Source organism: Salarias fasciatus, chromosome 5 (genome assembly GCF_902148845.1).
Source record: "Salarias fasciatus chromosome 5, fSalaFa1.1, whole genome shotgun sequence".
In the NCBI taxonomy this organism is placed as follows: Eukaryota; Metazoa; Chordata; class Actinopteri; order Blenniiformes; family Blenniidae; genus Salarias; species Salarias fasciatus.
Genome location: NC_043749.1, coordinates 11,935,513 through 11,949,771, shown reverse-complemented (window position 1 = coordinate 11,949,771; position 14,259 = coordinate 11,935,513). Strand labels below are relative to the sequence as shown.

The 14,259-nt window shown below is 47.3% G+C and overlaps 3 protein-coding genes across 5 annotated transcripts in view; 1 reads left to right on the top strand and 2 right to left on the bottom strand.

The window, feature by feature from the left end:
• LOC115388694 (retinoic acid receptor gamma-A-like) overlaps positions 1–5,318 on the top strand; it is a 32,767-nt gene extending 27,449 nt beyond the window's left edge. For both annotated transcript variants that reach the window (XM_030091938.1, XM_030091939.1), the window contains 6 exons: positions 758–899; positions 995–1,158; positions 1,252–1,428; positions 1,564–1,768; positions 1,996–2,154; positions 2,546–5,318. In XM_030091938.1, the coding sequence (XP_029947798.1) occupies positions 758–899; positions 995–1,158; positions 1,252–1,428; positions 1,564–1,768; positions 1,996–2,154; positions 2,546–2,892 (1,194 nt within the window). In that variant the 3' untranslated portion in view covers positions 2,893–5,318. The remainder of the gene's footprint in view (positions 1–757; positions 900–994; positions 1,159–1,251; positions 1,429–1,563; positions 1,769–1,995; positions 2,155–2,545) is intronic.
• Positions 5,319–5,588: 270 nt separating this feature from the next.
• On the bottom strand, positions 5,589–10,258 carry LOC115388693 (calcium-binding and coiled-coil domain-containing protein 1-like). The gene is made up of 14 exons (XM_030091937.1): positions 10,200–10,258; positions 9,475–9,624; positions 9,295–9,397; positions 8,952–9,154; positions 8,642–8,854; positions 8,407–8,555; positions 8,261–8,330; positions 7,893–8,147; positions 7,693–7,818; positions 7,312–7,407; positions 7,088–7,160; positions 6,886–7,016; positions 6,565–6,635; positions 5,589–5,902 (listed from the first exon to the last, which is right to left on the bottom strand). The coding sequence occupies exons 2-14, from the start codon at positions 9,604–9,606 to the stop codon at positions 5,875–5,877; spliced, it is 1,650 nt and encodes a 549-aa protein (XP_029947797.1). The 5' UTR covers positions 9,607–9,624; positions 10,200–10,258; the 3' UTR covers positions 5,589–5,874.
• On the bottom strand, positions 8,649–13,786 carry LOC115388695 (single-strand selective monofunctional uracil DNA glycosylase). 2 transcript variants are annotated; one of them, XR_003931494.1, is made up of 3 exons: positions 13,378–13,786; positions 11,229–12,070; positions 8,649–8,659 (listed from the first exon to the last, which is right to left on the bottom strand). XR_003931494.1 is itself a non-coding variant. In XM_030091941.1 (2 exons), the coding sequence occupies exons 1-2, from the start codon at positions 13,648–13,650 to the stop codon at positions 11,537–11,539; spliced, it is 807 nt and encodes a 268-aa protein (XP_029947801.1). In that variant the 5' UTR covers positions 13,651–13,786; the 3' UTR covers positions 10,877–11,536. The 2 variants fall into 2 exon arrangements, 1 of the variants encoding a protein (XP_029947801.1); XM_030091941.1 differs by lacking the exon at positions 8,649–8,659 and having other exon boundaries at positions 10,877–12,070.
• Positions 13,787–14,259: the final 473 nt, after the last annotated feature.

Sequence of the window (14,259 nt, the reverse complement as noted above, 5' to 3'; positions counted from 1 at the left end):
TGCAGAAGAAGAAACATCAGCATGAGCAGGTTGATGGTGTGAAGCTTACAGAGGGAAACAGATCGATGCTACAGGAACTGATCGATTTTTACTCTGCACGGAGAGACAGTGGAGGAATGTTTGACCACTGATGTTGTATTTCTGTTTTCCAAGGTCGAAAACAAAGAACCAAACCAAAGGTTTTCAGTTAGTTGTAGTTTAGTGGAATGTTAATTTTTCCTGATTGCATTTCCTTTTCACCTGTAAATTCATCTGAAGACGTCTGAACATTTTTTATTTACACTTTAAGCTTTTGACAGATCTATTTTTTTATGTTTCATCTTCAATGAATGTAAAACCAACATATGGAAAATACCATAAACTTACACTATAGTTTGCCTAATATAGGAGAAATATTTGCATGAAAAAAAGATATTATTGTCTATATTGTTATTAGTGTTATATTTTCTTTTAGATCTGATAATAAGTCTTTCAAACAGCAAAAGATTCTTGAAAAAGTAAAACCCACTTCCCCAGAGAAGACCCTGATAAAAAGCTTAAGCAGGAAAACTGTAAAACAAGATAAAACAGTTCGACTGCTCGGCCTCTGAGGGTTTAAAGAAGCCACCTTTAAACATTCTTAAGTTTATTTGTTTTCTTCGTCGCAAACTTTGTGCTGAGATGATAAAAAAAAAAAAAAGCTACACAAAAGAAAGAAAGGAAATACTTTCACGGATTTCTGAGCATAGTACCAGATGTTTTCTTTCATCTCTTTCAGGGTTTTTTCCGGCGCAGCATCCAGAAGAATATGGTGTATACCTGCCACAGAGAGAAGAACTGTCAGATCAACAAAGTAACGCGCAACCGCTGCCAATACTGCCGGCTGCAGAAGTGCTTCGAGGTCGGCATGTCCAAAGAAGGTCAGCGTGTTCACCAAGCAGGCGATCTGCTCTTAGCTTACGACAAAACAGCACCGAAGGGAAAAGCTGCATCCTGACGCCGTGTGTCTCTGCAGCGGTGCGCAACGACAGGAACAAGAAGAAGAAGGACGTGAAGGAGGAGGTGGTGCTGCCGGAGAACTACGAGCTGAGCGGAGAGCTGGAGGAGCTGGTCAACAAAGTCAGCAAAGCCCACCAGGAGACCTTCCCGTCGCTGTGCCAGCTGGGAAAATACACCACAGTGAGTTTTTATCCCCCGCATAACGTGAGCCGCTCACTCCTCACGGTGTGGACGACGCACTAGATTCTAGCTGTCCCTGTTTCTGTCTCCCAGAACTCGAGCGCTGACCACAGAGTGCAGCTGGACTTGGGCCTGTGGGATAAGTTCAGCGAGCTCTCCACTAAGTGCATTATAAAGATTGTGGAGTTTGCCAAGCGGCTACCGGGCTTCACTTCGCTCACCATCGCTGACCAGATCACCCTCCTCAAATCTGCATGTCTGGACATCCTGGTACTTCCCCCCGCGCTCCGATGCAACTCCTTCCTGTTAATCACCAAAAAAAACTGTAACTCCCAGCAGCAGATCTTAAACTTTCTACCTTTCTTCTGTGTGACTGCTCGCTCTGCCTCCCGCCGCCCGGCGCAGATGCTGAGGATATGCACCCGCTACACCCCGGAGCAGGACACCATGACCTTCTCCGACGGCCTGACCCTCAACAGGACCCAGATGCACAACGCCGGCTTCGGCCCGCTCACCGACCTGGTGTTCGCCTTCGCCGGCCAGCTGCTGCCGCTGGAGATGGACGACACCGAGACGGGGCTCCTCAGCGCAATCTGCCTCATCTGTGGAGGTAAAACACGTCCAGTCTGCTTACTTCAGTTATATACATTGAAAACCATTTGTTTTTTTAAAGTAATCTAGTACCACCGAGTTTCCCTGCTGAGGCGGTTAAGTGTTTCACCAGATGGATGAAGCTTGTAAAAGTTTCTGCAGTTTCCTCCCCATCATCCTGTCAGCTGTTTGTTGGTTTTCCCAGCGTTTCCTCTTCACAGCGGCTCGTTTCTCTCGCCCTCGCAGACCGAATGGACCTGGAGGAGCCCGAGAAGGTGGACAAGCTGCAGGAGCCGCTGCTGGAGGCTCTGAAGATCTACACCCGCCGCCGACGCCCCAACAAGCCTCACATGTTCCCTCGCATGCTGATGAAAGTCACGGACCTCCGAGGGATCAGCACCAAGGGTCAGTGTCGCTTTATTAGCTTAAACTGCAGAACCACAGAGAAATGGAGACGATGAGGAACGGCCTCAAGGCCTCGAGGTTACACGATCTTGTGTCCGCCTCGCTGCTCCTAATTTAAACCGTTACGTTTATTTATGAATAGGATGAGTTCAATGCAGCGGAGTAATGTCTGCAAGGATGTCAATTAATCCAATTCCTTTCACTTAACCAGACGTTTGAAGTCTGTCCTAACGTCACATCTCAGTAATTGAGAGACAGACGGTTACAGAGGACAGTGTTGCAGAGTTGGGGCTTTTTTATGATGGCAATTTTGAGGCAAGACCCAGAGCTGTCAGGAGGGAAAAACCCATGTCATATATTAACGATGCTTCATCTCCCGGTGTGCCTCCAGGTGCAGAGAGAGCCATCACCCTGAAGACGGAGATCCCGGGGCCCATGCCGCCGCTCATCAGGGAGATGCTGGAGAACCCAGAAGCCTTCGAGGACAGCAGCGACTCGGGAGAGAGCGCCACGGCCGCCCCGCCCGCCATCCAGGCCATCAAGCAGGAGGAGAAGGCCACGTACGAGTCGGCCTGCGAGGAGGAGGAGGAGGAGGAAGAGGACGATTACTGGGACGAGGAGAAAGAGAGGGGGCCGGACAGCGATGGGGAGCCATGGGGGGAGCCGGCGGCGGCGCCGGCGGCACCGGCGGCACCGGCAGCCTCGCAAAAGAAAGGTGTGACAGGGAAAACGCAGTGAGAGAGACGAGACGAGCTGAGCAACACCGCCTCCTGGGAACCTCACCGATCACAACACATATCTACACAAAGTCTGCTTACTGACTGACTGACAGGAAAAAAAACGTGTTAAATTTAGTGTCGAAAATGAGAAAATTGAGAAGTAAAAGCACTACATTTCAGCGGATCGATGAGGGCTCCCTCGCCAGACTGCGTCAAAGATATTTCTCATGTGTTTCGTCCACACGCGTAATGTTGGACCGAAGAAAATGCACTCCTCTGATATCTATTAAGGGCTATGCTTTGTATAAAATCGATGTTGAAAACATTGCAACAGCAGAACTTTACACGGTGTCCGTTTGCCGCAAACGTCTTCTCAGAATGACTTTGATGACAGATATGCTCCGTATTCTTCCTTTCAGCATGTACACATCTCTATTCTGCCTTTTGTTGGATTTTTGTTGCTTTTTTTTTTTTTTTTTTTTTTTTTGTATATTTCTCACTCAGTCCAGCTCTCATTTGAAAGGATGTGTGTGTTTTTAAGCTTTAATCTGATGCATCTCTCTTGCGTTGGACACATGAAAAGCAAAAGAGAGCAAAGAGTCTTGAGCCGGACTCAAACTCCCGGTGTGACGAGCACACGGTGTAAAGAAATCTCTGAAAGAGAATCAGAGCTGTGCTTTTCGCTTTGGTGCTTGGGGGCCAAATAGGTTAGACACAAAACAAACGGAGGAACACCTCTTTGAAAATGTCGCACATTTAACAATAATGAAAAAAAAGAAGAAGAAGAAGAAATCAGTCGTGAATCTGCAGGGTAGATTTAATGAATCGTCACGCAATCTCAGGTTGTTTTTGTCCATTTACAGTATTTTCTGGCGCCGTGGAAACACCCCCCCCCCCCCCCCCACATTGAAAGATGTCCTTTCATCTTGACAATGATAATACTATGCTGCACATGCTCGTGGTACACCAGCCAGGTACAGGAAAGCCATAACAATCTCACTGTTTTGAGGAGCGAAGAATCATCCGATCAGATGAAGCTTTCAGCAGCAGTTTACGTCATTAAAACCTCAGGTGTGTGTGTGTGTGTGTGTGTGTGTGTGTGTGTGTGTGTGTGTGTGTGTGTGTGTGTGTGTGTGAGCGCGCGCGCGTGTGTGAATGTGAGAGCATGAACCAAAACATCCGTCAAACGTTCAGTCGTGGTGTTCCAGCAGGAGGAATCGACCAAAAATCACAGTATTCAACCAGCGTCAAACACTTATGATCATCTAAAGCACAGGACAATACCTTCCACTCGTGTGTTTATGTGTGCTGTATTTAATGACATGGGTTTTCTGAATAAATACGCATTTGTTTTGTCATAGTTCTTAATGCAAGGTGTGTAAATCTTGTCGTTGTTTTTGTACTGAAAGACGGTGTGACTCTTTTTGAACTCCATAAAAGCTGCAGAGGAAAAGTTTCTCCATCACGACGTTGATCTTTAACGGCGGCGAAGCAGCTGCAACGTATTCTTAATGTAGTTTGATGAAATGAGGGATGGAATTAGTTACATGAATGAAGCTTTTGTTTTTGTTTTTTTTTTTTTATTGAGGTGGAGGGGAGAATAAGAAGACGTGTGTTGAGCAGAAATCACATCCTCCATGAAAACTGCAGTAATTTCGATGTTAAAGGAGTTTTTAAAGCGATGTAGGAGACAGACAGCGCTACAAACATCGAGGATGTCCGTTTCTTCTTCTCTTGTTTTGTTCTTGTAGGATTTAAATCTAAAATCCACATTTTGTTCATGCTGTCACACCAAAAAATATTTCGTATACCATTAGTAAATCCTACATACACGTATTTAATGATGTTTTTACATCATGTAACAATAATATCTCTCTTTTCTTTTTGTTTTTATTTTATTTCATCTACTTTTTAAACTGAATTGCTTCCTGAAGTTGAGCTGGTGCAATAGAAAAGCCATTGATGAGGCCGGCCAGGCCTCAACTCTCTCAACATGTGACAAATATGGCAAATAAAACAGACCAAAGAAACACAATATGACATATTTGGACATAAAAAAAAATGAGTTTTTGTTGTAAGATACAGTTTATCAACTTTGAATCTTGTAATGACAGGACATTTGAACTGATCTTAAACGACCTTTGAAGCTGGATCCTTTTGTTTCTCTACTTCATTTGTTATTGTTGAATTTTAACGTATTTCGTACTTTATATAAAAACAATCTCTGAAAGCGTCTGGTGTTGCGTTCAGGGACTCAGGCTCCTCATGAGTGATGTTTCAGCCTTATTCATAGCTCTGATAGCTCTTACAAATACAAAGACTGGGTTGAAATGTTCTTGTTTTTACCTTTTTTTTTAAATGAGAAGTCAATTCTTTCATGCTTTTGTTTTACTTATTATTTGCTTATTTGTTGTTTCTTGTATTTTGATAAAGGCGCTTTTTGTTCTCAAACATCCGTGTCCAGTTTTTTGTCTTTAGTTCACACAACCTTACACAAGGAGGAACAAAGTAACACAATAATTCCAGGTCGACAGTCATGGAATTAAAATTCAGTCAGTAAGATTTTTTTTATTTTCTATTTTTTTTACAATTTTGCATAAAAGAGCCTTGATTTCCTTAACAAAGTTAAAGAAGACAACCTGACTGAGATACACACACACATCAGACTGAACACACTCTCTCATGCTCAGCTCAGAGGCTGATACAGAGCACGGGAACAGATTTCATCTCAAGTATAAACCCTATTAAAATAACCTACAAATCAACTCAGGACTGATAGTTTCTACGTCTGAAAGTAACCAAAAACTACTTCCTAATATCAAATATTCGTGAAACTACAAGCCACACAAACGCTTCAAGTTCTGTTGAAGAGAAAGCTCTACACTACTGAGGAGCATTTCCTGCTGGCAGAAAACAACGATCTCAGTGCTTCAGGGTGTCTGATGACAGACAGCAGCTTGTTTTTGTAGCGATCAGTAAACTGGAGCCAGTCCCGTCAGCGTCACCACATGGGGGAATCAGCCAGCTCGCTGTAGAGACACACAGACCGGGTCATTCAAGCATACAGGAGGAAAAAGATGAAGAAACTCACTGATTCATTTAGCTCTGCTGCTATTTTCACTGTTGCTATATTTCAATATCATTCAGCGATGGTTTCTAACTCTCTGGCGCTCTCTGCAGGTCCCGATGAGAGATTAGAGTGGACTGACTGAGCACTGTAGGGAGAAGAGAGCAGGGTGTGTGTGTGTGTGTGTGTGTGTGTGTGTGTGTGTGTGTGTGTGTGTGTGTGTGTGTGTGTGTGTGTGTGTGTGTGTGTTCTCGTATTTCTATCCTTGTCGGGGCCAAATGTCCCCACAAGGATAGCAAAACGTGGAATGACGTGCCTTGTGGGGACCTTTTTCCGGTCCTAAGTAGGAGAAACAGTGTTTTCTTGACCATGTTGTTGTTACTGAAAAAAGTAAAAGTGCAAAAAACATTTCTTTAGGGTTAGGCTTTGTTGTGGTGGGTTAGGGTTAGGGTAAGGGTCAGGGTTAGGGGCTAGACATGAATGGGAGTCAATGGACGGTCCCCACAAGGATAGAAATACAAGACTGAGCGTGTGTGTGTGTGTGTGTGTGTGTGTGTGTGTGTGTGTGTGTGTGTGTGTGTGTGTGTGTGTGTGTGTGTGACCGGTAGGAGAACCGAACTTCACCTGAGGACAGGGTTGACCAGTTGTGGAAGGATCAGCTCCTTTCTTTCACAGTCCTGCCTCTGCTCACCCTTCTGTAAAACACACAAAAGAAATGCGTGTAAACACTTTCAGAATACGCCCAAATATTTGTTTGGTAACGACAGACCTGTGTGACAGGATAGTGTGTCCTGATGTGACCTGTGTGACACACATCTATAGAGCATCTGAGCAAAAATTGCAATGAAAAAATAGAAGAATAAATGATCCTGGTTCATTTTTTGGCTGTAGTGGTTTGACCTTTCACCTCACAGATCACTGTTTGGGTCACGGCTGAGCTGATACCTGAGAGTCTGCGGTGTCTTCGCGGCTCTGGGTGTGTGTCTCAGCTCCGTCGGGCCGGAGGAGAGGTGAGGAGACGGACTCGGCGGCGGTCGAGGAGGCGTCCGGTGTTTCCTCCGAGTCGGAGGCAGCGGCTGGGTGGACGGATACTGACGCGTCACTTTGCCGCTCATCACAGTGAACCGGAGGATGACTGTCTACTCACGGGTCGTGTTTGACTGAGGCTCTGAGAAAATCCCCAACTTCTGCTCCAGCTGGCGGATGTAGTCCACCAGGTCCTGCGAGAGGCCCGGCCCAGGTCCACAGAGGGTTCAAAGACAAGAGAAGAACGGCCGGATTTAAATGGACCGTGTATTCACATTTTGTGGTTTTCTGAGAGTAGCAGTGCATGCTGGGAGATGAGCCGGCCTCCTGCAGGCCTCTACTTGCCTGCTTGTCCACAGCTTCCTCCTCCTTTCCCTTTTGGCCCTTCTTCAAACTGGCCTTCAGCTCCTGCAGCTCCCGCTTGGCGTCACTCTTCAGCACCTACAGGGGGCAGCAGCACGAGGCTCACACCGGCCCGACACACACACTCACACACTCACACCCTGCCCGGCTTGCTTTGCCGCCGTTAATCACATGGCGGCGTGAAGAATTGTTTACTCACTGTTCATGGAAGCTCTTCTATTTGTGCCAGCGTGTGCGTAATGAAAAACACACTGCGCTGAACTCTGGCTCCAGTTTCCAGAAATGTCAGCTGAGCGACGTGTGATGCAGGACCGGAGTTATATTTAGAGGCGAATGTGTTTGCGCATTAATAATCTGACTTACTTTATTGTAGTCTTTCTCTCTGGCGAGCTCGGCCTCCAGTTTCTCCCTCTCCAGCCTCTCCTCCTGCAGCCACTCCTCCTTCCTCTCCACCTCACTGCTCACCTCTTGCAGTTTGTTTTTGTCCATCTGCACACACACATTTAGGCAGATTTAACCGCGTCGGCTCGTGGTGAGCGCGCACGTGCGGCGCCAGCGCTCACCTCTGCGGCGTGCTTGTAGGCCTCCCTCTCCAGGGCCCAGTTGGCCCGCTCCTCCCTCAGGGACAGGTTCTCCTCGGACAGCTGCAGGGTGAGCTGGGCCACCTGCATGCGGGCCTGGTGCAGCTCGCTGTGGGCGAGGCCCTGCCGGGCGCCCAGCTCCTTCAGCTCCCGGCGGAGGCCGTCGGCGACGTGCTCGGCGGCCGCCAGACGGTCCTGCAGCCCCCGCGCCTCCGCCAGAGCGGCCTCCTTCTCCGCCTGGAGGAGAAACAGCCGCAGGCCGACCGGGAAACGCACACACACTCGGTCGACTCAGGGTCACAAGTCAGCCTCGAAAGCTCTGCCCTGGTCGTCGTTCTGGGATCCGTTACCTGCAGAGACTTCCTCTTCTCTTCATCGTGTTTCATCTGACTGGACATTTTCTTCAGTCTGTCTCTCAGCCTGCAAGAAACCAGAGTAAAGTTTGGCTTTCACGCCCGGACGATCGGACCCAGCAGGGCGGCGGTTTGAAGCTCGCCTCTCCAGCTCCTGGTTCCTCTCCAGCTCTCTCTCCGTCAGGACCATGATGTTCCCCTCCAGATCTCTGATCTGCTGATGACTCTCAGTCTTTTCACTCCGGAGTTTACACAGTTCAGCGGTCAGATTCTCCTGACTGTATTTCACATCCTGTTCCGGTTTCCAACAACAGAAGCACATATTTCAGTTTATTTATATATTTGCGACTGTGTATCTCAGAGTGTGTGTATATATACCTTGTGTTTTCCCTCCACCTTCTTCAGCATGCAGCAGCTGTCTCTCAGGCTGTCTCTCAGCTCGGTGATCTCCTCTTTCATTGCTTCCCGTTCGCGTTCCCAGTCAGTCTTCGCCCTCTCGCTGTTTTCTTTCTCGGTCTCAGACTCCTGCTTGGCCTCCGTCAAAGCCTCTTGCAAATTGCTCTGTTTCCTCAAGCACTCCTCCAGCCGACTCTACGGACAGAACGGGCAGAAACCACACAGCAGAGAGTTGGACGGCGTTGAAATAAGTGAACGTTTCTGGTTCTGCCGGCGCCTCCTCCATCCCCACCTGCAGCAGCTGAGCCCGGGGGACGACCAGGAGCAGTTCCTCCTCTCCGTCCTCGCCGTCCTGCTCCTCCTTCAGCGTCTCCAGCTCCTCCAGTGGTTTGGGGGCGCAGAAGGTGAAGGGGCGGCTCCGGGCGCACACCTTCCCCATTTTATCCACGTACACAAACTGGTACTCCACAGCACCGGGGCGGGGCAGGTAGAACGCTGCGTCCAGCAAACATCGGTTAGTGGAGGAGGATTTGACATTTCACCAAGAAAATAGACTATGAGCGCTTTTTATATTCTGTGGTAATTATTGAGGGTTTGTAGTGAAGACAGAGAGCAGGTTCCTGCTGAATTCTCACGGTGGAAGTGTGCAGAGAAGTCGACACTGGTTCCCTCGACGTGGCCCTCAGGAACCAGAGCCCAGGTGTATGTGTAATACTGCTTGATGGAAGACCAGCCCATCTGTGGCACAGTGACAAACTCGTGTTAGAACTTCCTTTTTTTTTTTAAACTGAGGTGGGTTTCAATGTTGGATTCACCTCAAAAATGCCGATCCAGTCACTGCTGCTCCACTGATGGTCGGGGCTCAGGCTGTAGTGGCACTCCACCCGGGCTTGGGGGAAGTACAGTTGCCCCACATTTCGAAACACCACGGCGGAGTGTTTATCCATGGGTAACAGGAGGCTGTGCTGTTTAAGAAGAAGACATATGTGGGCCCGGTGTGCCGTGCTCCAGTTTCAGGTCTGGACGGAGACAGCTGATGAAAGGCGATAGCGGCGGGGCCGCTGCAGAAATGCAGCGTGGTCACAACAGCGGGCGCCTATGGCTCGAAAGCTTGTTTATAAACAAGGAACTTCAGTGCACACGAATAATGAGGAAATCTCCAAAAACACACAACTGAGAGGAATTAGGCGAGATTTTGTGTATTTTAGGAATAAAGCAACATTATTTGCAAAAACACATTTCACTGAATTATCTGAATCATCTCCATCACCAACTTTTAACATGGAGGCACAAAGCTAAAAAAAAATTTTAATTCCTGGAAATCTCTAACCGAACATAAGCACAATAAAATGATCTAAAATTAAGAGAACTATTGCAAATAATTATAAATTCTCCATTATTCCTATCCAGTCAAAACACACATGTAAACACAGAAGTTCATCGATTAGTCACTGATTTCTAAGAATTCCTTTTCAAGAAATTCTGGTTTTCAAAGATTAATAACTTTCTAATGCTAGGGTTTTATTTGTGTCAGTCTTACCTTATTTAGCTGAGAAATAACTGTAACCTCTGCTCCGTTATCGGGGGGAGAGCTGTGCATCTGCCTGTGGAAAGTGATGAGCAGCCCTGTCAGGTGCAAGAGTTTCACAACATCCCCAGGCAGCATGCGGACCCTCCGAGGAGGAGCAGGGATGCAGGAGGAATCATGGGAGATGCAGTCTGCCACCGCGCGCCTCGTCGACTGGCGAGTTCGCGCTGGAGACTCCATCTCCCGTTACAGGATACAATTATAGGACTCGGGATGGGATTCGGTGTATCTGCTGCACTTCTCAGTACTGGGGTTCAGGATGGAAGCGGAGACGCTGTCCTCAAAAGTCTCTTCACAACAAGTCAGCACGAGCAGCTTGCAGAGGAGGCTGACTCCTCAAAATATAGATCAGAGCAGAACAGAATTCAGGACGCTTTAATATTGGAATCTTATAAATATTTTGATATCTATCAATCTTTATATTATTACCTTTGTGCAACATGGAGCCGAGTTTCTAAGTTTCCTCATGTGGGATGAATAGAGTGTTATTTCATCCTAGATATGAGATTTGAGTTTCAAAGCTATTCTGATGCAACTAAACTTCTAAATCAGTCCAATAAAAACGTCCCGACTCATCCAGGCCGCCTGTAAAATGTTTTACAAGAAGACAAGACTTTCCAGTGTTCTGCTTCAAGATGCTTTGTTTATTCAAACTGCTTCTTTCAACTTCAACAGCCTTGATGCAAAAAAGAAAATCTGCAACTCTGTGCAGCACTGAGTATAAAGAATAAAAAATAGAGATCATATGAAATAAAAAATGACTACAAACGCATTAATAAAAGAACAGTACAGTGAGGAAAGCATCACAGTGAGCATCACAGTCCTTTACATTTCAGGAGTTACAGTCGAGAGCTGAACTGGAAGTTTGAACCACAAATGAGTTTAAAGTCTTCCTGTAATTTCATCATGATACATTTTAATTATCAGGTATAAAAACTTTAGACTTCAATTATTTTATGTGTAGGAGTGAAACCACCAGACGATGCTGTCTTCATTTGTGGGACTATGATTTTAGTGTAAACAATGGGCTCACTAATAAAACACACAAACACAAAACTGCATACTGACACACACAGCCAAACCCTGAGCTTACATTTTGGAATTAAACTTGAAATGTACCTTGTACATTAGTGCAGAAACTGTTTTAGGAGCAGAGCTGATTAAAGTTAGTGTCTGACAGACTGTCCTTGGTGTGTGTTAAGACACACACATGAAGCTGTGATCAGAGAGTCTCTGATGAGCTTCTCTCGTCCTGAACCCGCTCGGAGTTTCGCTGCAGCCTGATTGGCTCACGTCTCACACAGCAGAGACAAGACGCCGAGCTCCTCCAGCTTGGCCTTGGCCACCTCCTCCCAGCCCTTGTTGGCCTGGGCGCTCCTCGGCGACGGGTGCAAGATGCCTTCCACTCGGACGTCGCTGATGCCGGCGGCGGACAGAGCCCGCCGCGCCCGCTGCTCCGCCAGCTTCCCCACGCCGATCACCATGGAGACGCCCAGCGCCTCCACCACCTGGCACAGCGCGATGTCGCACAGGGCCAGCAAGGCGTCGCGCTCGGCCGCCTTCAGCTCGGGGGGCGTTAAATTCTTCCCGTTGGCGTTCATGAAGATTAACGGGCAGAGGTTGTGCACGAAGCAGTGCTGGAAGAAGCGCTCGGGCTCGCCGCACAGCTTCCTGAATAATCCCCAGAAACGTGCGCCGCTGACTTCGCTCTGAGTGCACGAGAGGCCGGTGATCCGCCGCTTCGGGTGCTCGTTGTCAGGATGGCCGACGTCCCCGGTGATCTTCAGCCAGTCGACCACCGACTTCACCTCACCGAAAGGCACCTGTGCAGACAGGAGACCGGGCTGAGCGCAGCACCACGTCTTTACGGCCGGACGGATGGAGTTTAACCAGCTACTCACCATTTCAAGCTTTTGCTATTGTCCTTTCTGTCAGAGCTACATGGTGTGCATAAAGTGTGAGCAAATTGCAGAGTGTGTGTTTGAGTGTGTGTGTGTGTAAAGCACTTTTTGGTGATTTGGATGAACTACAGTTGGATAATTATACTGGATAATAATGGATCTGTTACTATCCAGTATAATCCAGTATAAGATTCATCAATTGCAGTGTGCATTTTCCAAATGCAGAAATGAGCATGTCATGGCCACTATGCATCAGTCGCAGAAATTTAAACCTGCACAATCTACTGATCTTAAGCATTTTGTTAATTTTACTTAGCTGGAATGTCCCCTAACCCCAACAAGGATTCAGTATTTATGCAGAATGAATATTTACTTCTTGAAATTTGAATGATTGTGGCTCACAGATGGTGAAAAAACCCAAAATTCACCGTCTCAGAAAATTAAAATGTTAAAATGCTGTGAGAAGGTTCAATAGTGGAAAGTCATGGAGTCATGGTGTGAATTTTCCTCAGTCAGTGATGATTTTGTCGCCATTACATCTGCTTCTGTTGGTTCACTGTGTTTTCTGAAGTCCACTGTCAATGCAGCCATTGACCAGGAAATTTTAGAGCACTTCACGCTTCCTTCTGCTGAGGAGCTTAATGGAGATGCTGATTTCAGTTCCCAGCAGGACTTGGCAGCTTCCCACAATGCCAAAGGCGCTCCAAGCTGGTTTAGTGATCGTGGTGTCACTGTGTTTGATTGGCCAGTAAACTGACCTGATCTGAACCTCAGAGAGCATCAATATGAGGCATTGTCAGGAGGAAGATAGGAGACACCAGATCCAATGCGGATGACCTGAAGGCTGCTATCAGAGCAACCTGGGCCTCCATGACAGCAGAGGTCCAGGCTGTCCCCCCTCCCTCCTGCCAGGCTGCAGTGATGCAGCAATTCATGCAAACAGAGGTACATGAACACAGAAATTAATGCACTTTTCAGGAGCCTGACAATCCCACTGAAAATATCCTGATTTTAATTAATCTCATGTAACATTCCAATAATCTGAGAGTGACTTTTGGGCGTTTTCTTCATCTGTGAGTCACAGTCATCCACATCTCAGGAAATAAAGGCTTGAAATATTCATTCTATGTGTGTAATGAATCCATAAGATATTGGCTCTCACTTTCTGAAATGAGTGACAAAAGCATTGAACTTTTTCCGGGATATAGTGCGTGTGCGCGTGCGCTCACCCCGGTCTGGGCCATGCCGAAAGGACCCGGATTCATCCCCAGAAACAGGAACCTCTTGCCGGGCTGGCAGTACTTCTCCACGTAGCAGCGGTGCGTGTCCCAGGCGTACTCCAGCGGGTTGTAGATGTAGCAGACGGGCTGGCCGAAGCTCAGCCGCCGCAGGTGGGCGTTCAGCTCCAGCTCAGCCTGCAGGAACCTGGAGGAGGGGGTCCCGTCCGCGCCGCTGCCGCTCCCGGCCCGCTCCGCTCCCCCCTCCGGCTGCTCCTCCGACATGTTTAAACCGGCCGTGGTTTGTCAGATAAAAAGTCGGGGAAAGTGGAGCATTAGCGTGTTGATAGTAGGTAGAATTTGGTTTGATTTCTTTCCCGGGGGGAGGGGGGTTTAACAACAGAACAGCAGAGGCTCCGGCTCTTCCTCGTCGCTTCCCTCATTGTGTTTTAGGTTTTTAAGGCACTAAACGCCGCTGCTGCCCTCTACAGGAGGATCAGTGTAATTACAACATGAATGAACTGGCCTCATGGCGCTGTCAGGACATCAACACAGCATCCTAGATTTTTTCCAACTGTGGATCATGTATTTCTTAGAGTTAAGGTACAGAGTCAATTCTTTGCTCTCTTTTACGAGAGTCACCGCTGCAACTCATCAAAACTTGCACTGCAGACAGTTTTTACACTTGATGAGCTTCCTGTTGAAACCTGGATCCCATCATTCACACTCAAGGTTAAGTCTTTCAATCACTTTTGAACCAAGAGTGACGAATCATTTTAAATCGTGCTGTGGCGTGTCACTATAATAAAAATAAGTTAAATGTTTTACATTTCATGTTGTGAACTTCAATGTTTTGTCAGAGCAGTGAACAAAATCACAGACCTCGGGACTGGA

Coding starts and splice junctions, on each gene's coding strand:
- LOC115388695 (XM_030091941.1), bottom strand. CDS start 13,650: ATGTCGGAGGAGCAGCCGGAGGGGGGAGCGGAGCGGGCCGGGAGCGGC. Junction 12,071..13,377: donor TCGGCATGGCCCAGACCGGG/GTGAGCGCACGC, acceptor CTGTCTGCACAG/GTGCCTTTCGGTGAGGTGAA.
- LOC115388693 (XM_030091937.1), bottom strand. CDS start 9,606: ATGGATAAACACTCCGCCGTGGTGTTTCGAAATGTGGGGCAACTGTAC. Junction 7,819..7,892: donor CCTACAAGCACGCCGCAGAG/GTGAGCGCTGGC, acceptor GTGTGTGTGCAG/ATGGACAAAAACAAACTGCA. Junction 5,903..6,564: donor CTGGTCAACCCTGTCCTCAG/GTGAAGTTCGGT, acceptor GTGTCTCTACAG/CGAGCTGGCTGATTCCCCCA.